Source organism: Pseudorca crassidens, chromosome 6 (genome assembly GCF_039906515.1).
Source record: "Pseudorca crassidens isolate mPseCra1 chromosome 6, mPseCra1.hap1, whole genome shotgun sequence".
In the NCBI taxonomy this organism is placed as follows: domain Eukaryota; kingdom Metazoa; phylum Chordata; class Mammalia; order Artiodactyla; family Delphinidae; genus Pseudorca; species Pseudorca crassidens.
This window is the reverse complement of record NC_090301.1, coordinates 55,322,543-55,346,702: the sequence shown is the minus strand read 5'-3', so window position 1 is coordinate 55,346,702 and position 24,160 is coordinate 55,322,543. Positions and strand designations below refer to the sequence as shown.

At 40.9% G+C, this 24,160-nt stretch overlaps 1 protein-coding gene across 1 annotated transcript in view; it reads right to left on the bottom strand.

The window, feature by feature from the left end:
- The window catches only part of PDE11A (phosphodiesterase 11A), a 420,155-nt gene that overhangs the window by 21,347 nt on the left and 374,648 nt on the right, over window positions 1-24,160 (bottom strand). Inside the window, exons 17-19 of the mRNA XM_067741438.1 lie at window positions 21,089-21,152; window positions 14,920-14,994; window positions 9,532-9,615 (exon numbers count right to left, since the gene is read on the bottom strand). Of these exons, the coding sequence (XP_067597539.1) occupies window positions 9,532-9,615; window positions 14,920-14,994; window positions 21,089-21,152 (223 nt within the window). The remainder of the gene's footprint in view (window positions 1-9,531; window positions 9,616-14,919; window positions 14,995-21,088; window positions 21,153-24,160) is intronic.

Sequence of the window (24,160 nt, the reverse complement as noted above, 5' to 3'; positions counted from 1 at the left end):
CTTTCACTTCCTCAGGGCAGTGCAGTGGGAAAAAGCAGCAAAGTAAGGCTGAGAAGACTTGGCTTCGAAATTCTGGCTCTGCTGTGTATTAACTGCTTCACTCTGGTTAAGTCCATTAGCTTCTGTAGGTTTCAGTTTCCTCATTTATAAAACTTAAACTATTAGACATTATAGGATTCAGAATGAAGTATTTTCTTCCTTCACAGGGTTAGGGTAAAATTACATTGTGTATGTAAAAGCGCTTTGTAAACTTTAAAATTTAAGCCCTATCCAGTGGCCACTATAGTCAGTATTCACTAAATGTCTGCTTATTGAAAAAGTATGCATAAGGATACCTTTGTATTCTTATGGGCTTTAATACTGAACTTCTTTTCCAAAAACTCAGTCAGATAGAAGTCTTTAACTTCGTTTTAGACTCTGGCTACCAGACTCAACAGCTGGGCTGCCATGTTCATTGTACATGAGGTTGAGAGCCTGGCTCCCTCTGAGCACATCTGCTCGCTAAGATGGGGCAATGTGCCTGGAGTGATTTATTAATATTTTTACGGCTGCGGCTCTGATAACGAAATATAAGAATAGTGAGAGCTGAGGATCCAGATATTGCCTCCTTGAATTCTCTTAGGAGACATTTTGAATAATACAGAGGATTCTGTTGGCAATAGCGTAATAAGAATGCTTTATGTTTATCTCATGCCTCACTTCCCAGCAGCAAAAACAATGCTGACCCTTCAAATGAACTTTAAATTTCAGAGATTTTGGAGAGGCACTTAGAATGCAAAACACAGTCTTTAACAGAGGACTTGATTCATTTCCTAGTGAAAAATGCAAGTTTTCTTCTCTTTCTCCCTCTTTCGCTCCCTCCTTCCCTCCCTTCCTCCCTTTCTCCCTCCCTTCTTCCCTCCCTTCTTCCCTCCCTCCTCTCCTTCCTTCCCTTCCTTCCTTTCTTCCTTCTTTCCTTTTTCTTCTTTAGAGAGTCACAGAAGAGAGGACCATGAAGAAGACGTAAATCCACGTTTAAAATACGCTTTCTTGAGGAACTGGAAAGTAACTTAAGTAAAGACGACATTCCAAGCCTTGTATGGACTTGCAGTTAAGTGATTTTTAGCTTCGTGATTTCAAAGCATAAACACTTTTAAAAAGAGTTATTTATGTTGGTCAGCTGGATAGGGAGAAGTAGATCTTATCTTAAACTCTACCCTCAAAAGCCTTATTAGGGGACTTCCCTGGTGGCGCAGTGGTTAAGAATCTGCCTGCCGATGCAGGGGACACAGGTTCGAGCCCTGGTCCGGGAAGATCCCACATGCCGCAGAGCAACTAAGCCCATGCGCCACAACTACTGAGCCTGTGCACTAGAGCCCGTGAGCCACAACTACTGAAGCCCATGTGCTACAACTACTGAGCCCGCGTGATGCATCTACTGAAGCCTGCGTGCCTAGAGCCTGTGCTCCACAACAAGAGAAGCCACCGCAAAGAGAAGCCAGCACAGCACAACGAAAGAGTAGACCCGGCTCGCCACAACTAGAGAAAGCCTGCGTGCAGCAACGAAGAACCAACGCGCCCCCCACCCCCAAAAAAAAAGCCTTATTAGGGAGTATATTGTAACTTTTTTTTACCTGATTCCAGCGTTTTAATATAGATTCATGATGGCAGTTTTGAGCTCATATAATGCATATGAATAGAAATTAAGTCCTACTGTATAAAGAACAGGTTTTTAAAAGCTGCGTGAAATAAACCAAAGTCCATTTTATTTACAAGAAAATGTATACAGAGCTGGTTGCTTTATCAAGTCAAAGTCATTTTTTGGAGGTGGAAAACTCTCCAAATCAAACAGCCTGGCATGTCAGGTATTCAGGAAGAACTCTGAGATGTAGCCAAGGGTGTGAAATGCCTTCACCAGCCACATACCATGCTTGATGCAGAAAGCGACATGAACTTTAATGTTCTTCTCTTAATGAGCCCTCTGGGCTATTCAGCACTTCACCCTACAGAGCACATTGTTATTTCGTGTTTGTATTGATAACTGTTAGGCACTAAAGGATCTGAAAAGTCTTCTAAGTCGAACAATTATATTTTAATCATGATAATTTAGTGTTTTAGATAATATATAATATTTCTTGAAATCTGTGTATATGTGCTAGCTCTCCCTATCAACTTGAATACTAAAATAATGAGAAGACTATATTTTCTGCCAATGCTGGAAAAAAGAAAATTTCATGTATTTCCTAGCTGAAAAAGTCAAAGCCCTGAAAAATTCATGGCTATAAACTGGTCTTTTTATGCTAGAATTAAGGACCAATTCAACCATGATGAGAACTAAACCACTTTCTAAGAAGACATCATAGGCCATATACTTCAGATTATGGGCAGTAATATAACAGTGCACACTCTGATGAAAGGTTTTATATATTTACAGATGATAATTTAAAATGACATTATAACCCTACTTCGTACATTCCACTGCTTATTAATTCTGCGTCCAGTGTCTCATCGTTCACTCTTCTGTTTCTTCACTCATTTATTCAACAAACAGCAGTTTGAATATACTTAGGCACCATTCTGGGTACCAAGAATATGATGGTCCCAAGAAACTAGTCCAACAGGGAAGAAAGACAGAAAAGACAGACAGAAAGATGACCACAACACAGAGTGTTGCGTGTGGTTATGAAGAGATAGGTAGAGTGGAAATGCTGAGGAGGAGTAAAGGTTTTACAGAGGAGGTGACAGTTTGAGCTGTCCTCTTCCAGGCAGAAAGAAGAAGGAGGGAGGTATAAGCAAAGGCAAAATGGACAAAAGCGTTCGTGAGTCCTGTGCTTTGGGGCAAATGGTGTGTGGGTAACAGGAGATGAGGCCAAGAGGCAGGGAGCCTCAGAATGAGAGGGCTAACCCCAGGAATCTGGAAGGTATCTTATAGATTGTGGTAGTAACCTGAGGTTTTTAAGCAGGAGGATACCATGATCTGATATTTTTTTAAAAAGGAAGATCATTTTGGCAAAAGTTTGGAAGACAGGGTATAAACTACATAAAACTGACACTTCTGACTGTTTATATTTCTCTTCCATTTGTACTTGACTAATAGTACATAGAAAATTTTGAACAGGTTTTCCTATCAGCACTCAGATTTGGATATAGCATATGTAACAAGGACAATAATTTGAAAATATTAAACCAATGTATTTTCGTTCTGCTTGAATCGTGATGCCAGTGGCTTCCCACCCATTAGCTCAGTAGGTTTTCCTCCCCCAGGCAAGCAGTGGTTCCCAGCTAGAAACAGCGAACTATCATCACCTAGCTTTCAGAGAGAATAACTCTCAATGCCAGCTTTGCGTGGTGCGAAAAGGGATTTCTAAATTCCAGAACTCTATCTCTTAGGAACCGAGCCTGGCTAGGTCAAATCATCAAGTCTGAGTACAAAGTTCTGGAGTGGGGAGCACAGAGGAGACTATATAAGGAGAGTTCCCATTAAACTAGGAAAAGGAAATTCAAAAACTTTCCACTCTGGGTGTTAGAGAGGGGAGGAGGAGGGAGAGAGACAGAAAGGGAGTGAGGGGGGGAGAATGGGATCAGAAGTGAGTGTCCTGGCTCTGTGTTCCCTGGGGGTCGAACCCTGGGGGTGAGGGGAAGGCTTGTCTCTTGAATCTCAGAGCCTAATTCAGGAAAATGACAGAACTTTCCTAGAAGGAGTTGGCACTACCCAGGTGGCATATTAGAAAGAACCGAGGAAGCTCTTGTGTGGATGGCAGGGTGAAGAGAAAGTAGCTGGGGGTTCATGCGTGCCACAGGCTGAGCAATGGCAGAGAACCAGCTGAGCAGGAAGCTGGTAGCGGCTTGCCATGGTCTGCATGGACCGGGGTCTGCAGCAGCCAGAGCCAGTGGTCAGGCCCTCCACGAAGTGCTCACTGCGCCCACCCCACAGTCCCAGAGGCCAGCTGGGCATCACGCCCAAAGCCTTGACCCCAGAGGCTGCATGTGCACTCGGTCCCTCTCCCTCCAGTCACAGAACCCTTACAAAGACAGGTGAGCTCTCCTGGCACCTGGATGTCAGCTGGGGAGAAGAAATGGTTCTGACTGGGAACAATTCACATTTTAGTCTTCCCAAGGACTTGTTTTAACCGGAAGGAATTGAGATACTTTAATTGTCAAGTTTAAGTACCAGTCCCTGAACGCCGCGCCCCCTCCCCCCCCCCCCCCCCCCCCGCCCATCACCAGGAAAAGGTGGAGCCAGATAAATATAAATTATAGAGAATACAGGAAGTTATTTTCTTCCCTCCCTCCCTTCCTTCCTCCCTCCCTCCCTTCTTTCCTCCCTTCCTCCCTCCCTTCTTTCCTCCCTTCCTCCCTCCCTCTCTCCTTCCCTCCCTCCCTTTCTTTCTTTCTTCTTGAGTTTTTCAAGTTATATATGATGTCATTCCATATATGTCCCCCCTTTGTAGGGCAAATAAGAAATCAGCCTCAACTATTTCTTTCTCTCATTCACAGGAATACTAGAAGTCGTACAGATAACATTTACAGGAAACTGATTTGGGTGGTGTCCTGCTTTTTTTTTAAGTATGGGATGAAATTGTTTCCCTCTCTAACCACATTCCATTCCTTGTAGGTTTTTAAGAGGAGATGATGTTATATTCTAACTAGTCACTCTGTAGCTCACTACTTTTTCTTTTTTGAAAAAACCTGAACACAAGGCACGAGCCATCTGGGGAACACTGAGTTGTTTTTGAAGTACTTTTATTGGTGTCCAGAAAAATTGTCTTGGAGTAGCACCTTACTTCCTCTTTTCCAGTTTATCAATTCTAACTCCCAGTTTCTACAACTTCAACTATATTTTAAAGATTTTTTTCCTCCCTTCTTTTCAGAGAGCATATTTAAAAAAATTTTTTTTAAGTCTTAATTGAATTTGTTCTTCTGTTTTATGTTTTGGTTTTTTGGCCACAAGGCATGTGGGATCTTAGCTCCCCGACTAGGGATCAAACCCACAACCCCTGCATTGGAAGGCGAAGTCTTAACCACTGGACCGCTGGGGAAGTCCCCAGAGAGCATACTAATAACTGCATCAGATGGAATGCATTTTCCAAAACAACCATTACAGCTGAAGGCAGAAAAAAAGTCAAAAATCACTGTTATCATAACTTCAGAAGCCCTGCCTTTTGCAGAAACCCCATGACATTTTTATAAAGAGACAACACTCTTGCCTAACTCTTCTTTTAATGGAGAGAGAGAATTATTCCAGCTAGATCCTGTCCAAGTCAAGCCGTTTTCATTATCTGTCAAACACTCCAAAATCAAGAGCCAGTTTGAGATAAGCTGAAAATCTGATTATGTTCATAATAAAAATTAAATCCCTCAATCCTTAACAAACAGAAGATTTATAATGATTTACAGTGTATCATTGAAATTCTAGGTACACTGAGGTTTGAGTTGAGAATGAAAATAAAGGGCAAAAACTTTGCCCACTATTGCAAAGAGAGGCTCAGTGTGACGCTGCCACATCAGGTATTCTGTTTATCCCTAAGGCTGGTGCAGCAGTGACTTCAAAGTTTGATAGTGCCTGTTTTTTTTTTTCTTTCTTTCTTTTTGTTTTTTATTCCTCCAAAGATGTTGAGCAGCAAGCTAATGGATCCCCAGCGAGGTGCAAAGACAGCAGAAAGCACAGGAATCAGATGTCAATGTATTCCTCGGAGATACCCTGCTAGGACAGAGCTAACTAACTAGGGTTTTAGTCTTCTCTTGGGGGAACACGCTTTGATGGTTCCCTGCCCACTCTTGGCTTCCTATATGTTTCCTGATTTAAATGCTGTCACAGATAAATCATGACTTCTGCCTGTCAGGACAATTTTCTATTTTTTTTTTTAAGGAAAAGTTTGGAATCATAAGCTTAAAAAGATGAGCAAGTTCTGGAGAATTTTATACTCACATATAAACATATGTATATAAGCATGTCACATCTCCCTACTATAGAATCATCCATGGGTCTGGGACTGTTCTCTGCATGTTCTTTCCCTACCCATTACTTTATTAGATATATCTATGTATTTTCTGCCAGTCACTTTCAGTCAATTGCTAGATTGCTTAGGAAACTTATTGAATAGATTTCGGGGGTTTGGGGGGTTCTCCTTGTTTTTCCTCAGCACAGGCACAGATTGGAAATTGAAGTTGTCCCAGAGGTAAGAGTTTTGATTTTAAGTGTAATGGGCATCCAAAATGTACCGGTGTACTTTTTGTGGGTTTCCACCTATAAACAGCCCTTCAGGTACCAGAGAGTATTGTTAATCTACCCTTTGCTTGGAGCAGAGACAAAACTCAGCAAACTGGAGCGAAAGTGGAAAGAGCTTGATCTACTTTGACCAAGCACAACCCTCTCAAAACCATGAAGTGAAACCGATGTACCCAGTGAAAGTCAAAGAAGTCAAAAAGCTGCACTAAAACCATATCTGCATCTACTGACCGGCTGCCCCTCTGCCCTCGCCTCCACAAGCCCTGTCCTGTCCCAGTCTGCGCCCAGAAGCCTCAGGCACACAGTGCCTTTGTTTGGCCTCTGCCTTTGCTGGACCGCATCTCTCCACACTGCTCCTCCTGCAAGGGGGGGTCCTCATCGTGATGTACGTGTCATTTTGCTTCGGGCTCTACATGAGGCTTCTTGCCACCCAAACCTGCCCCACCTTGGGGTCAGCAGGGCCCTGGCCATTACAATGACATCTCTTGGTCTCATAGCTACTGTTCTGTATCCTTTTGCCCTCTGCCCAGACTGACTCAGCAAAGCCACGTTGGATTCTTCTGTTCCGTAACGCAGACTATGTTGTCTCTCACAGTCTGGGATTCATGCCATCTGCATACCTTCCCATTTGCCTCTATCCTCTCAGACTCCTTATCACTGCACTTTCACATTAAAAACCCCAAACTGACCTCTCAGCAACAACCTGAGTTCCTGCAGACATTGTGACATTTGACCAGTGTCATAGCAGGGACCTTCCTTGCTTCGTGAGTCATTTCCTCAAGATTTTGTGTCTTCGTACTCATGGTGATTCCTGCCCACTGAGGGATTCCATTACCTTTCTGGAGCATCAACAGTTAATGTGAGATTAAATAATCTCACATTAACTCTCACAGTTAAATAATAAAAAACACCCAACTGCTTGAGATGGGACAAAATGAGGACTCTCAAGGGGCATACTTAAAGTCACTCTGCAAGGTTTCAGTCTGAGGGCTTTTTGAAATGTTGGTTTCAAAATTATATATATTATATATATATATATAAATTATAAAGCATTATAAAGAATTTATAAATGAAATCCATGAGATTAAAAAAATAAGTGATGATAAGGAATTTTAAAAAAGAGCATGATTTTCATGCTTTGTTCACTGAGAAGATCCAGCAGCAGGTATGAATATGAACTTTTATAAACAGCTCCTTCCGCATTCCTCTTTAAATGCCATGACTTTCCCCAGTTAAATAAGAAAAGATTGTGGGACGATATCCAGCAGAGGTGAAGTGAGGCAGTAGAAAGGCCATTACATCAAAACCAAGGCCACAGATGAGTAGGACAAAGCGAATTTGGTGGGAGTGTCACTTAAGCTTTCTATATGTCAATTTCCTGTGGATAAAAATAGCAGGTGTATCTAATGTCACAGATAGGGAGTAAAGTAAAACAGATGTGAAAAATCAGGAATGATAATATGATGGGTTAATATTACTCCTTAAATTCTGGAAGCTGCTATTTTCATTTGAAATTCAAGTAACTTCCTTTTTAACCTGAAGATTTCAAAGTATTTAATGGGAAGTATAAAAGTAAGCCCAAATGATTGTGAACCAGTAATGAAACACTTAAATTAACATGGAAAAGCGCACGAGAGTCCTTTCCAGCATTTACTGTAACTAATCACATAGGAAGGGTGTGTGGAGTTGGGTTCATTCCAAAGTAGCTTTTCAGACTAATACCAAAAATTTATCAGCCCCACAAATACATGTCTTCATCCTCCTGAGCTTTACCCACAGTAAAAGGAATTTATTAATTTCAAGAATTCATCTCATTTATGGCCTAAGTGTGCACAGCAAAATGAATAATGTTAAAAAATAATTCAACATGGGTGGTCAAGGTCAATTTAGCAAAGCAAGGTATACCTGACACAACAGCGATGTGCCTTACACATGGGGACCCAGCTTATTCAGAGACACCACAGGAGTGAGGGTGGGAGACGCAGATGGGACAAAAGAGAGTTGAGGATCCTCTTATAATATCGTAGACATCATTCTTGATTTTTCATCCAAACTCTCATTGTTAAATAAAAGAGCATTATGTCCCATGTATAACTAAAAGAATCTATTCTAGATTCTTTTAAAGCTTTACTTGTCTGATTTTATGCTGTCATGTATTTAATGGATAATATAATACAAATAAGAACTTACTTTTGTTGCTTATAGTCATTAAAAATTACATTTCCATCTTCAAGACAGTATTCTAGGTTTTTTTAGTTTTTACTTTTATTTTTTTTAGAGTAATGTGACAGGGCTCAGCAGTCCCTAAAAGTGCTGAAAGTTAAGTGGTAGATAAGCCTCAAACTTAATGGTTGTGAGGTCCTTAAAAAACAATACTGTGTTTTTAATGGAGTTAGACAGAGTGAGAAATGAAGCCGTTTTGCTTTCCCTGCATGTGTTTCTCACTTTGAAGTTAAAACAGCAGCTCAGTCTGATTGAGGTAGGTAGGGGGTAAAGAACTGGCCAGGTTTTACACATGAAAGCAAATACTTAGAAGCAGAATTAAAAGCCAATGCACACTAAACTGTGAGTGTTAACCCATGTCAGCCCTAATTGTACTCAAAAAGTGGAGTGTGAACATTCAAAGCTGATGACACTAGTCTCCTTGCCAGGAGCAGGGTCCCAAACTCACGCAGCAGGGCTGGAAACAGGGAGTTCGCCTTGCTCAGGGTTCAGTGGTTGCCGTTTGTCATGCATCTCAGACAGAGGCGTAAGATGGAAGGGGCTTTTCAAAACCCTGTGGCCCAGACCATGGGGTCAGAGCAGAAAACCATGGAACTCTCATGTCTAACATGATATTAATAAAAGTAAAAGAAAAACGTAAAAAAACTGAATGAGATTTCTATGGTCAAATGTTTGAGAAATTCAGAATTAATCAAGGTTAAACGTGTTTCTTTTCCAAAGGACTTCTCCGAGCCTTCAGTATTTTAATGTGCAGGAGAGGTTCCCTAATTATTGGGCTTGAGAGCTTTTTCTGAAAAGTTATGGGTGGATACTTATGTCCCATGGGGCACAGTTTGGGAAATACTGAGATAAAATATTACTGTCCTTGGTTTATAGATGAGGGAGTTGAGGCCCAGGAAGAACTCGGGTCTCCGGCCTCCGAGTACCAAATCTTCCCGGGGGACCGATCAGAAATCTGAGAAAAGATAAGCTGCAACCTCTTTAGGCAACACACATACCCTGGAAGGGTGTCCTAAAACTAATACTTCTGAAAGTGCGGTATACACACTCTTCTTTCCTGGCTCGGTCAGGACACACAGACCCTCCCAAGTCATGATTACCTGATACAAAGGCATACAGATGCTATCGATCCACTCCAATTGCAACCGAGGCAGCTCATCCTTCCGGTTCCGATCAAAAATAGCCTAGAATGGGGGAGGAGAACCTTGCTTTATTACACTGGAGTCTTTTCAGGCGCTTTGTCAAACACTTTGTCACAATGATCCGATTTTTACCAACTGAACACTTCACAAATGACAATCAATCTTTACACGTATTTTCTTTTCCTTTATCTATAATGAGAAATAAAGTATTTTCACCTCTTTTTATGAGATTTGTAAATGAATTTATTTGAACTTTATAGCATGCAACTCCTTGGGGCCAAAATCTGTCTTCAGTTATAGGTAACTGCCACTAAATCAAGTCATCAGGTCACTGGGAATTGGGTACAAGTCAAAGGAAGGGGAGATGTTTTTTTGCTACAAAAATAGTGCAGCCTTTTATTTTTATAGCGAGAGAGGGTGGGATAGATTGGAAAAGATCCTTAAAAGCAATTTCATTTTAAATAGAAATTATTTGTATTAATTTTTCAGGGTGGGGACAATTTTGTGTTTCTCAGTAAGGTCCTGTCATGAATAAATTCCTAAATTTTTATCTATCACTGGATGGATGATGGGGGCAGGTACCCATTCTCTCCTCATTCCCAGCCTTTAAACGTTATGATATTATAATGTTTAGAAAACTTAGAGAAAAAGAAGTGACATATTCCGTTGGGCAGACATAAAAAGAAAGACAATCAGTTGGAATTGGATGGCTGAGATAGAGTCCTCGGACAAACACTGCCTGTTCTACGCCAGTGAGACTGTCCCTCCCTTTATTCCTAAGGAGTAAGGCCAGGGTCTAAGAAGCAACCCTGCCCTGCCTATGGTCTTACAGTAGGTTTCATCTTTTTTCTAAATAAAATGTGGCATCCACATCATTTTGGCATTCACATAGGTTGTGAGGGCAGATTCACAACATCTCCTTGGTTCAGATATGTTGAGAAATCCTGCATCCTTCAGACTTAGGAACAAGGGTGGGAGTGGGTGGGGCCCAAATCACTAGCTGCTGAGGTCACAGAAGATAGAAGGGCGCCGCTGAGGAAAATACCTCCAAATTAGAGAGGAGGTCACCGTCTCCTACGGGCTCTGTTCATCCTTGATTGTAATGTGAAACGTAAGTATCAGGAAGGAGGACTAGGCATTTGGAGAAGACTCTGAAATATGCTGGAGGAAGGGCTAGTTCTTGTGAACTGCATGAATCTTGGTCCAAAATGTTCCTTTAAAAAACATTACTCTGGGGCTTCCCCGGTGGCGCAGTGGTTGAGAGTCCGCCTGCCGATGCAGGGGACACGGGTTCGTGCTCCGGTCCGGGAAGATCCCACATGCCGCAGAGCGGCTGGGCCCGTGAGCCATGGCCGCTGAGCCTGCACGTCCGGAGCCTGTGCTCCGCAACGGGAGAGGCCAAAATAGTGAGAGGCCCGCGTACCGCAAAAAAAATAAAAAAGTAAATAATAAATAAATAAAAATAAAAAATATTACTCTGTTTTATCCTCTCTAGCTCTAATTGTTATCTGAGATTTTTAAATTTATTTAATGACTGGTGCATAGTATATAGTTATTTTGTTTTTAATTCACTGGTTTTTAGTATATTCACAATTAGCTGTGCAACCATTACCACAATTTTTTTTTAATAAATTTATTTATTTATTTTTATTTTTGGCTGTGTTGAGTCTTTATTGCTGCCCGCGGGCTTTCTCTAGTTGCAGCAAGTGGAGGCTGCTCTTCGTTGCAGTGCACAGGCTTCTCATTGCGGTGGCTTCTCTTGTTGTGGAGCACGGGCTCTAGGCGCGTGGGCTTCAGTAGTTGTGGCACACGGCCTCAGTAGTTGTGGCTCGCAGGCTCTAGAGCGCAGGCTCGGTACTTGTGGCGCATGGGCTTAGCTGCTCTGCGGTATGTGAGATCTTCCAGGACCAGGGCTCAAACCTGTGTCCCCTGCATTGGCAGGTGGATTCTTAACCACTGTGCCACCAGGGAAGTCCAACCACAGTCAATTTTAGAACATTTTTATCGCCCCAAGGAAAAAAAAAATCACATATCAATTAGCAGTCGCTCTTCATTCTTCCTCAAACCCCCCAAGCCATAGGCAGCCACTAATTCACTCTCTACCTCTATGGATTTGCCTGTTCTGCACATTTCATGTAAATAGAATCATATGATACGTGGTATTTTGTGACCAGCTTCTTTCGCCTAGCATAATGTTTTCAAGGTTCACCCTGTAAGCATGCATCAGCACTTCAATCATTTTTATTGCCAAATGATATTCCCTTGTATCATTATTGTATACCATATTTTATTTATCCACTCATCAGTAGATGGACATTTGGGTTGTTTTTACTTTTTGGATATTATATATAATGCTACAACAAACATTCAAGTTTTTGTGTGGATGTATGTTTTCATTTCTCTTGGGGCTATACCTAGAGGTAGAATTGCTGGCCCCATCGTAACTCTAATGTTTAATGTTTTGAGGAACTGCCAAACTGTTTTCCAAAGCAGCTGCATCATTTAAATTCCCACCAGCAATGTACAAAAAGTTCCAATTTCTCCACATCCTTGCCAACTCTTGTTATTGTCTTTTTGATTATAGTCATCTTAGTGGGTGTGAAGTGGTATCTCAGTGTGGTTTTGATTTGTATTTCCCTGATGACTAATAATTTTGAACATTTTTTTTTCATGTGCTTACTGGCCATTTATATATGTTCTTTAGGGGAATGTTTATTCAGATCCTTTATGCATTTAAAAAATTGGGTTGTCTTTCTATTGTTGAGTTGTAATAGTTGTTATATATTCTAGATACTAGGCCCATATCAGATATATGCTTTGTGAATAGTTTTTCCCATTCTGTGAGTTGTCTTTTCACTTTCTTGATAGTGTCCTTCAACACACAAAGTTTTAAGTTTTGATGACATCCAATTTCTCTATTTTATCTTTTGTTTGTTGTGCTTTTGGTATCATATCTAAGACACCATTGCCAAATCCAATCCAGAAGATTTATATCTTGCTTTCTTCTAAGAGTTTTATAGTTTTAGCTCTAACATTTAGGTCATTTAGGCTATGGTGAGAGATAGGGTCCATCTTCATTTGCATGTGATATCCCGTTGTCCCTGTGCCATTTGGTGAAAAGATTATTTTTCCCCCATTGCATTATCTTGGCACCCTTGCCAAAAATCAGTTGACCATAACTGTAAGGGGTCATTTCTGGATGTTTGATGAGTATGTGAGATACCACTTTGTCCTGTGTTTTCCCTTAACAGAATTTTGCATCTTGTAATTGATTATTGGTGATTATTTATTTAATGTCTATATTTCCCAGCAGTTGACAAGCTTCTTGAGGGCAGGGAAGATGGTGCCTTGCTCATGGCTGGATGCACTGTGTCCAGCTTCATGCCTGATACTTGAAGGTGTTCAAGCATGTGCTGTTAACTGACTCACTGCTTCCAGTATTAATCTGGATGTTGCCCACATTAGCCTTTGTCTTCATGAAGTTACTCTGGTGACCTTTAGGACTATGACACCTGAAAGGGCTCTTGGACAATTTTATTCCTAAATATCATGGAATAATGGGCACAGCAGGTGTCCAATCTGGGTGTGTGCATTTCCAGACATTTCTGGAAAAGCACTAATGTGGGATAGCCCTGCCACAGCAGTTAGGCCTGAGGAGATAGTCATCAGCCGTGTTAAGTAGGCTTTTGTGGGGAGAGAGCAGCACTTACAGCTATGTATCCACCTCAAAATTAATTTCATTTATGTCTCCAGAAAAACCCCTACCTGAGCCTACAAAAATTCCTTAGTGCTGCACCACTGCACCCACCAGCTTGCCAATGCTGTCAATTGACTCTTTTTTTTTTTTTTTTTTTGTGGTACATGGGCCTCTCACTGCTGTGGCCTCTCCCATTATGGAGCACAGGCTCCGGACGCGCAGGCCCAGCGGCCATGGCCCACGGGCCCAGCCGCTCCGCGGCATGCGGGATCCTCCCGGACCGGGTCATGAACCCGTGTCCCCTGCATTGGCAGGCGGACTCTCAACCACTGTGCCACCAGGGAAGCCCTGACCCATATTTTTTTCATTTAATTAAATAACCTGTGGTTTTGCTGCATTGTAAACCCTTCAGAGGAGGCCTCTGAAACAGTTTTTTAAAGAGGAGAAAAGCTTTTATTTGAAAATAGATATACATATAGTTGACAGAAATTTGAGTTGTGCTACGTTTTACACGTTAACTATGTATCCCAATCTAGTATCTGTATTTTGTAACCAAATTTGGTGACATCACCAAAGAAGAACAAAGGGATGTGTTGAAAACAGTATAAATAGATATTGCTTTGGAAACTAAAATAATTGATGGGTGTTTTAACTTATGTAGTCTTTCTGACCTTTGTAGGTAAACAACAAATAAAGAATAGTCAAAATTAGTAAGTCTGTGAGTTCTTTAAGCTAGGCGCTAGTTCTGCTGCTTTTCCTTGTCTTTAAATGTCAGCAAAGAAAGGTGTTTTAAAACTTGAAGATCTTATAAATAAAGCCAAATATTCAAAACTGAATTGATTTGAATCCTCATAAACAGACATTCTTGACAATTAACACATTCCTTGAGCTGCAGTGAATCTTCTATGCTGTGGCAGGCTTTAGAATACTCTGGACCATTCTTTGAGTCGTTGGGTGGTTTGAAGCTACCCATTCATTAAGAATAAAGAGGCCGCCCTCTCCTTGAGGGTGGTGACTGAGGCATTTATGTCTTTGTCTCCCGATTAGTAAAAACAGAATCATCCTTAGCCTACAGTAAGCATTCTCAAATAATAATTGAATGGATGAATCCAATCTAAATAGCATTTCAATCAGCAGAACTTAGTTCCCCAGATGCAACTTTTCATTTCGCAAAAAAAAGAAAAGAAACAGAGACTTGATTTGCTTTTGGGATTTTGGAAAGTTCAAAATTGGAAAGTAAAATCCAGAATATCCATTATTTACTGCACCTGCCTGTTCTAGCCCATCAAGGCTGGACAGCTTGCTTGCCTTTAATTTTTTTCTGTATTTCTGTTTCAAAGTAGCCACTGATTACATATGAAATGCCAGCCCTAGGCTTTGTGTTATTCAAATACTACTCTGCGATCCTCCCTTGCGCCTACTTCTCCCACTGTGGGAGTACAGGAAATGCTTGTTAAGTAGATCAGCCCTGTTAATCAGAAACCTGGGAATAAGTGTTTAGCATCTAAGTTCAATTAAAGCTTTAAACTTTAAAGAGTGATTCCTTAAATCCATTCTCTGTCTTTCCCATTTTCAAGGTGCGATTTGAAGTTATTTTTGAAAATGTCATTTGAAAGGGTAAATACGTCATAAGAAAAGGAAGAACTTACTGAAGGAGTGAGTTTGAGTTCTGCTCTCTCCCGATCTCCTTGTTCAAAGAACTCGCTGGTTACAAGTTCAGCCACCTGAAACAGAGAAATATTTAAATTGACAGGTATGTGTAATTCATCACGAGACACAGAAGTTATTTCTGGCTTATGTGTATGGTAGCTATCTTCAAGACAGACAATCATTTAAAAAACTTATGAGTAAGTACATTAATCTTTTGTGTTTGAAGGTATTATAGAATTTAATCAATGAAACTGATTTCCTTTTAATCAGAAGAACTTGTGCAATGCTTTTTTATTTATTTTTGTTGAAATAGAATTGAAGTACAGTTGCAATGTATCCTTAAACACATGCCGATAGACCATCTCTGACAGTAGAGCTTATATATACACATGAGGCACAAGGTTCCCACCTTCAAAGCAGGCAATGTTCTTATCCAGAAAAATGAAGCAAATAATAATCTAATAATAACTGATGTTATTATAATATATTATTATACTATGTTTGTAATAATAATTCAGCCAACTTTCGGTTGTTTCTGTGCAGATTCTTTACTTTGTCACATACCTGTATTTTAGTTTGGTTTCATCTTGCCATCACAAAAACTCCTTAACCACGTCACCCTACCAGTATACATGTGCCCTCTGGAACGGATACACCCAGGGCCCACCCCTTACTTCCTACAGTAGCCATCAGTCAAGGGGCAGAACTAATGCTAGATTCACTGTTCATACCAGACTTTTACAGTATGTTATGATATAGTCTGAAGAATCTGATTTGGTCTTCAGGCTGTCTCAATCCATGTACTAAATAACAGTGTTTATTTATGGTGGGTTCTAGCTGGTACAGCACAATGGAATGGCTGTTCTACCCCAAACCACAGAGATTTTTTCCAAAGTAAGGACACATATTTTTCTACTTTTCATCCATTAGTGTGGATGGTCAGAAGCTACTGATCATGGTCAAGCTTACAGAGATTTTCTTCTTCCCCAAGCCCTGTGCTTCTACTGATAGTTTTATGGGAAGCAAACTGATGTAACAGATAAGTGCTGAACGGGCGTTTTCAACAACACTATGATGTACATCTAGGATATCTCTGAGGTGAACTAGCTGGATTACAAAATATTGGAAGAGCAGAAAAGAAATACCAGACAACTTGATGGCAAGAAGATCTGGATCCCCAGACTAATTTTTCTCTATTCCAGGCTCTTGTAAAGATGAGGTTTTTAGGTCTGGCAAAGGTTAGAGTGGTTTAATTTTGGTCAAGTGCAGAGAATCAAGATAATTTACCTAAAGTATATCTCTCAGGAGATTTGTCAACCATAAATGGTAACCATTGCCAAAACTTAACAACAACCTCTAACACCCACACACACATCTGAGAGTAGCAAGTATGCAGTCATTTATTAAAAAATAGAACGGCCAGTTCAGATTTTAAACATTTTAAAAATTCAACAGCATAAAACCAGTTGGAACTGACTCAGTCTTTCTAGGACCAGGTTCACTTGTCTCTCTCTAGTCTCTGCCACTGCCTTTCACTTTAGCACTCCAGGCCTCTCTCATTGGTCTCTGGCCTTCCTTTTGAGAAGAAATGGTCCCCCAAGGACCTGGCCTCATTATTCAGTTCCCATAACTCTCCCTCAGAATCCTCTGAGGTGGATCTTTTGCACTAAAGAATGCAAGTGTGCATATGAGGTCACCCCGAGGTGGGAGTCCTGCAGAGGTCAGTAGCCCCTGGAAAGCAAAGAAATTAAAACAAAATCCTTTTCCTTGAGCTTTCCAAAGTGATCTTGGGTATTTCCCCTGAGCTGCTTTCACAGCTCAAATTGTACCACTGTTTCATTTGTACTTAAAATCCCAATCAGGACTATTAAGTGGCTCTTGATTGAATTTTTTATTAAAAAAGGAAATTGAGATGCTAATCAGGCCTTGGGGGCTGACTGGGGAAACCCACATGCTTAGAGTCATGTGTGTGAGGAAGGCAAAGTGAAATAGACACCAATGAAAACACATTTTGAAAGGGAATTAAAAAAAAAATCAACATCCAGGAAATTGGAAATATATTTCTATTCTTAAAATAAGTTTCTATTGTTTTTGTCTAACTGTTTCCTAAAATCCTATTAGAAGTGAGTAAGGTTTTGAAAATACCTAACCTATTCAATTCAGATACAAACACAAATGAGATCTACAGTTTAGAGTCGTGACAAGATTTCTGATGGAAACATTTGGAAAAAGATGGTTTTGTGTTTTATTTCCCTGACCTCATGAGTTTCTGCACTGGTCGGCAGAAGTTCAAATCCTAAAAATAAAATAATATTTATATCAGTGACCAAGAAGACCACCTACAAGTGGCCATTGGGCCTCTTCATTCTATAATCTCAATGTGGAAACTTTTTTCCTTTCAAGTACTTTGGTCACTTTCTGGCTCCCACATGGGCTGCTGCTCCTTTCCTTGTGACATGCATTTCACTGGGGTTCTGAAGGCCCTGGCAGATCATCCCTCATCTACCCCCTTTCTAATCTTCTTTATTTTTCCTCCGGTTCCCCTAACTTTCTCCTACTCTCCACTACCTTCCACCCCTATCACAGGGGCCACTCTCAATACTACACTTTTCCCCACTACCTGGAAGAGCCACTTACATATTCTCTTCAGTTTATTCCCAAACTGTACTGTAAGGGAGGCCTTTCCACACTGGGGAAGGGAAGGGTGGGCAGAGATGTAGAAATAAGCAATGTAACCACACAAATCCTTCACCATAACCTGCTTTATGTAACTTCAAGCATGTCATACTAAAACGAAAACCAAGGCACTGGAAGAGAGCTATTCGTTGGAGGAGAGTCTATAGGAAAACTGCACCACCTGCACTGAACTGTGATGTGAGAAACACATAAACTTTCATTTGTGCTAAGCAACTAAAACTTGAGATTATATTTGTTACTGCAGCAAAGCCTAGCTTAGCCTTGACTAACAAAAATTGGTATGGAAGTGAGGTAGTGCTATTAAACAGAAAGGAAGGGAAGGAAGGGAGAGAGAAAGGGAAAGGAAGGAAGAAAAGAAAGAAAGACCCTAAGATATGTGGCATCGGCTTGGGGGCCAGGTATTTGTGAAACAGTGAGGTTGTTAGAAGCTATGAGGATGATGACCCATGTTACACAGTGGCAAAATATTTTGTACAGTTCTCATGGAAATAAAGCAAACAGTGTACCCAATGAATTTATAGCCTTAGGGGAAGAGACTGGAAAGCAAAGTTAATAGCATGTGATGGTTGCTGTTGACTGTTTTGCTAGGTTATTGTAAGAAGTGAGCTCAGAAAAGGGTTGGCAGGTCTATAACTAGGAATGAAAGGGAATAGAGAAAGTTACAAATTCAGGATCTTGTAGGGATAGAATATGAAGCTGCTTCTTAATCCCAAACTATGAAAATAAAAATTGAGATACACTTTGAATGACAAAGGCTGATCAAGACTCAGCCTTGCAACAAGAATCAAATGGAAGATGTGGCCAGTAACACATAGTTAGCAACTATGAATGAATTAGGTGGCACACACAACATCCTTTTAGTTAGACAAAATGGCCCAGAAAAATGATTGAACTACATGGTTTCCTCACTGGTGCCAAATACTAGGCCCCCAATACTAGGAATTAACTGTTGAGAGAGGAAGAAAGATGTATGCATGCTGTATTTCCTTGTTCCTGAATATAAGGAAGCAAAGAAATACAGTAGATCTAAGAAGGTTGTATAGAATCTAACTGTGGATGTGTTATTAGCAAATGGAAGTGACTGGAATCAAAGACCTAAGAAGGTGACTAAATGTGCCAAAAACCCCCACAAGCCTTTGACTATTTAAAACTTAAAACAAGCCTTGGGTCTTCAAACTTCTTTAGGGGGGAAGCAGGCTGAGAAAGCTGCTTGGCCTTTGAATCTAGCCAAGGAGGATAATGGAAAAGGAATAATTTCCTAGGGTGGATCTAAAGGCCATGGAAAATATTGAATTGGGCAGCATCTCCCTGAGAATCAGGGCCTACCACAGAGTAGAAGGCCCTCCCAGAGAATGCCCAGTGGGATTTTGGAATTGCTGTGGACCCCTAACTGCCAAATATTGCCATCTCTTCCCTTTCTAAATGGGATTGTCATAATGAGTATTTTGTGGAGTGGGTGTTATGTGCTACATTTTGGGTGTGTGTGGGCCTTTAGTTCATCTTTAGTTTAATCTTTACAGACCTGCTGTAGAGATTAGCACATATCATCCAGAGATCCTGGACTTCCAGCTTAATATCACGACTGATGGGATATTTGGGTCAACTCCCTTGGAGGGTGGGGGGATGAGTATATTTTGCCTGGAGGAAGGAGAGTGAATCACATTTTTGGTGATTAGAAGGGCAAACAGTGGTATGTTTTCACCAACTATTTCTGGCTTTCTACTTTCTGGGCACATGGAAGGATGGGCACTTCCTGGCTGGTGGGATCATGTGACCAAGTTCTGGCCAATGAATTGTAGGCAGGGGGACAGCATTTAACTTCCAGTGTAAGACCCACCCGGGCCTCTGCTGGAATGATCCAGACAGTAGCTGCTCCCTCAGCCCCAGTCCAGGATGAGGACAGAGGCGCCAGCCATGCCCAGAGGCACATGTCTCCAGGTGATGTGTTAGTTTAAAACACTGAGATTTTGAGCTTAGTGATAACATAGCCCATTCTGCCAACACACTTGCATCATTTAAAAATGCTGATTAGTGCCTCCTGTGTAAGAAAGCATAAAACACTAAGAATGAAGGCTTTGGAATCTCATCTGCTAGGATTTGAATTCCTCCTCCACCACTTACCAGCTATATGCCTGGCTACGTATCCTTTCTAAGCCTCATTTTTCCCATTGGTGAAATAGGAATAATCACTGTATTAGTTTCCTAGTGCTGTCATAAATTACCACAAATTTGGTGGCTTAAAGCAACAGAAATGTATTCTCTCAAAGTTCTGGAGGCCAGGAGTTCAGTATCACTTCACTGGACAGAAATCAAGGTCTTGGTAGGGCCATGTTCCCTCTGGAGGCTCCAGGGGAGAATCTGTACTTTGCCTCTTTCAGTTTCTGGTGGCTGCCAGCATCCTTCTGCCTGTGGCCACATCACTCCAATCTCTGCCTTGTCTTCACACACCTTCTCCTCTTCTGAATGTGCCACCTCCCTGTGCCTCTCTCTTATAAGGACACTTGTGATTGAATTTAAGGCCTACCTGGGTAATCCAGATAATGATGATGATAATGATAAAGGTGGTCCTTAACTTAATCACATCTGCAAAGACCCTTTTTCCTTCTAAGGAAAAACCATTTACAGGTTCCAGGGATTAGGACCTGATATCTTTGGGTTGCCATTATTCAGCCCACTACAGTCACAATACCCACCTCAGGGGATTTTTGAGGATTAAATGATATAATACTTATAAAGCAGTCATTTAACATTGGTTATTTAGTCAATAAATATTAGTTTTTTATTGTTATATGAATGTATCTTATTTTCCCTTAAATGTCAAGTCTCAGGATACCAAGTTATCATTTTAGACCCCGCAGCCCATCCAGTAGGTGCCTCATAAAACCAAAAGAGCTATTAACCAAATACTATCAAGGTAATAAAGGACCTTTAGTTGGGTAGTTAGGGGATTAAAAACTATTCTAGCTCTAGAACTAACACTTTTGGGCAGTGAAACCAGAGAGGTGGTAAAGGCATTAAATTTGGGACACAAATTAAATTAGATACTACACATTTTGGCCAAAGAGCCCTCTGATCTCTAAATAGACTTTAAAGAAAAATAGAAATTCCTTTTTATCCTTGTTTTTTTTTTTTTTTCCTTCAGATGTAAAAAACTGGACCTTGTACTAAAACACGGTTACCTATTCAAGAACACTACGTATGAAACTCCTGCCTTAAGAAATGGTCAAGGTGTTATTTGGATTTAGTGCATTAAAAAAAATCTTACAGAGTCAGAAATATTATTTCTCAGTGGAAGCACGATAAAGAAAGGCTGGGCAATAAACCGTCGCCCTAAACCTCCTGCTATTTTTTACACCACGTTAATACTGATGCAAATTGACTCAGGTTTCAGTGCCTGGTAGACAGGGCTCTGGGAATACTGTCCCCCCCCAGTCCCTCCTCGGCTGAGACCTGTCATTAATCACCACTCGCCTGTCTGGAGATCTCCCACGGTTTGGTCACGGCTCCAAGGTCACAGGCTGTCATTAACATTGATCTGAAAAACAGAACCAAACAAAACAGCCTGAATAATCTTTTGTTGCATTCCTAAACAAACCCGTCCTAGATACATACATAAATAAAATGGGACCCGGCCAGCTTACATCTTCTTTTCCTCAACAAGGGCAGCACTGCTGACAGACCCATGTTTAGCACCTCCATCATGCAGCCGCACTACTTCGGAAGACAAAGCTCGCACACACTCTCGGTGGCCCTTTTGTTTTGCCTGCGGCAGATCAAGGAAAGCCAAGCACTGCTTTCTCTATACCTGAACCAAGCAAGCTCTGCTTAAAATAATTTGTAGTGGACGATGCTTTTTATTTTTAACTCTCAGCAAGGGAATCAGTATATAATACTCTATACATAGCTCATAAACCTGTTTACCAATGTATCACTGATTGATAGGGACAGAAGAAAACCCACACCAAAAAGGCAAACTACATGCCCCATTAGGGGCTCCTGAATTTTCTTTCTTTCTTTTTTTAAAATTTTTATTGGAGTACAGTTGCTTTACAATGTTGTGTTAGCTTCTACTGCACAGCAAAATGAATCAGCCATACATATACGTATATCCCCTCCCACTTAGGACACCACAATGCATTAAGTAGAGTTCCCTGGGCTATACAGTATGGTCCCATCAGTTGTCTATTTTATACGTAGTATCAATAGTGTATATGTGTCTCCTGCATTTAAGATTTGCGGGGGAGAACCACACAGTTTGACTCCAGTTTACTACCTGGCTACAACCATATTTTATAAGCGTTACGAAGAAGAAACATATTCAGCTACAGCTTTCATTAATTTGAGCCCGTAAGAAAGTACAGGAAATATCTGAATCAGATTTTTGAGGGGCAGATTTCTATTGGTTTAGAAATCTAGAATCCAGATTGAAACCTGGATATAAAAAACAGGGGGAACAATTCAAATTGTAGATAACTCTTGTATTTCTAATTGGATGTGGTGAGAAGGGAAAAATCAGGCACACTCTTTGTCCAAAATCTGCTTTCTTTTACTAAAACCAGCAGCGCGTGATGAAAACTAACGAAGGATCTGAGCTGGGAAACCACATCTTGGCTAACTCCTTTTGGAAGAAAGGAGTGTGTTGTCAAAGGTCAGAGGGCTGCCCTGATGTCAGGTGTTAACATTTCATACCCTGCTGGATTCTACTGCCTTGGAAACATGTCTGCTTCCCAGATGGCAGGGCATGCCTGGATGGTGGTAGGGTTTGTGTAACTTCTCCAGGAAACCCTCCAGGGAACAAGGCAGACCGGCAAATAACAATAGGTCATTCAAGGCACAACCAGGCAGCGCCAGCATGAGCAGCCCTCTAGGAATCAGGCACCGTCTAATTCCAAACACTCCTGTGCTAAGCCCTGTGCAAAGAGACACATCAGTCTATTCTTCGTGCTTCATCTTTTGTGACAAGCACTTCTACAGTGCTTACATGTGCCTGCCTCTGTACTAAGTGCTTTACCAACTACCTACTAACTAACTACTAACTAAATGACTCCTCATCACAAGATGCTGTTATTTCTATTTTACAGAGAGGTCAATGGCAGCATGGAGAGATTAAGCAACTTTCCCAAAGTGCGTAAAGGATTCAGGATTCTGTGCTTATCGCAAAGCTGCCAGAGCCCCTCTTGCTAAACTCCAGTGATTCTCATTTTAGGTTCTGCTGGTACCAGAGAGGGACATGACTGTAGGTAATGCATTAGACTTTGTAGTCTCTCTCCCGGACAGGAAATAATCTCTGTGAAGCTGCCTACTTGTACCATAGTTGGATAATTACTTAAGTTCCATCTGCTTGATAATTTGAAACTTACTTCTCAAATTCATATCAACATTAATCAGTCAATCAACAAATTTATTGAGTATCTGCTAGGTGCTCTGATGATGAGAATTCTAATAGCTACCATTTATTGAAGAGGCATTAGAGGGTGATTTACATAGTCTCTATATGAGGTAGGGATACTATTATTATCTCCATTTTACAAAGCAAATAGTGCTTTGCATTCCTGGATCAGAGAGTTCGGGTACCTTGCCTGAGGTTACACTGCTAGGAGCTATCAAAGCTAGGATTAGGATCCATATAGTCTGACAGAAGAGCCTCTACTTTCAATGAATACTCTGCAGTGGAGCAGAAAGTCTGTATAGAGAAGGAAGACTGAAAAAGACTGGGAGGGAGGACGGTGGAGTGTCTGAAACCTTTATCCAATTGGTGTGGGGAGTCAATGAAGGTTGGGGACACAGGAGGAACCTGGCCAGAGCTTCAAGGAGAGAACTTTAGGTAGTAGATGTGGAAATAGTTTAAAGAAGTAGAGAATGGAAGCAGAGAGACAGTAGGAAAGCATAAATTGATAAGGTCATAAAACAAAGGAGGGGAGAGGGGAAAGAAAGTCAAGGATAGGGTTGGGAGCTTGCACAGGAAGGATGAACAGAAGGAGGCGAATGGGCAGTTTTACCTTATTTTTTAGATCAAGCCTCTGTACTTGAAAGGCCTTCTCTAAAATATGAGAGCAGGGAGGGAGTTTATAGCAACTGTTTGAGTCCTGAGGTCTGCACAACTCTAGTGCATTTTAGAGCTAGGTGGTACAATCTGCTTAGTGTGACTGCAGGAATGAACGGTCAGGAATGTCCTCTGTGGGGCGGGAAGGGGACGGTGTGTTCCTAGTGTATCTGAGACTCGCAGCAGCTCCTTGTTATCATGGCTCTCCTCCTCTAGGAGCCAAAATTATTTGGATAACTATCTTGTGATTATTACTATTTTCTTGTTTTTCTCTACTTTTTAAAAGCATTAACAACTCAAAAGGAATACACTGTAATTTAAAAGATATATCCAAATTCAGTAAAAGATTACACGTATGAACTGAATTTTATGCTTACCATACAAAAAGATTACACCTCGCAGTCTGCATTCTGTTTCACTGTTTTAAATTTTGAACACAAATACAGACCCCAAATGGTCAACATAAAATGACAGAATGGAAGTAACTCAAGTTCTGTTTC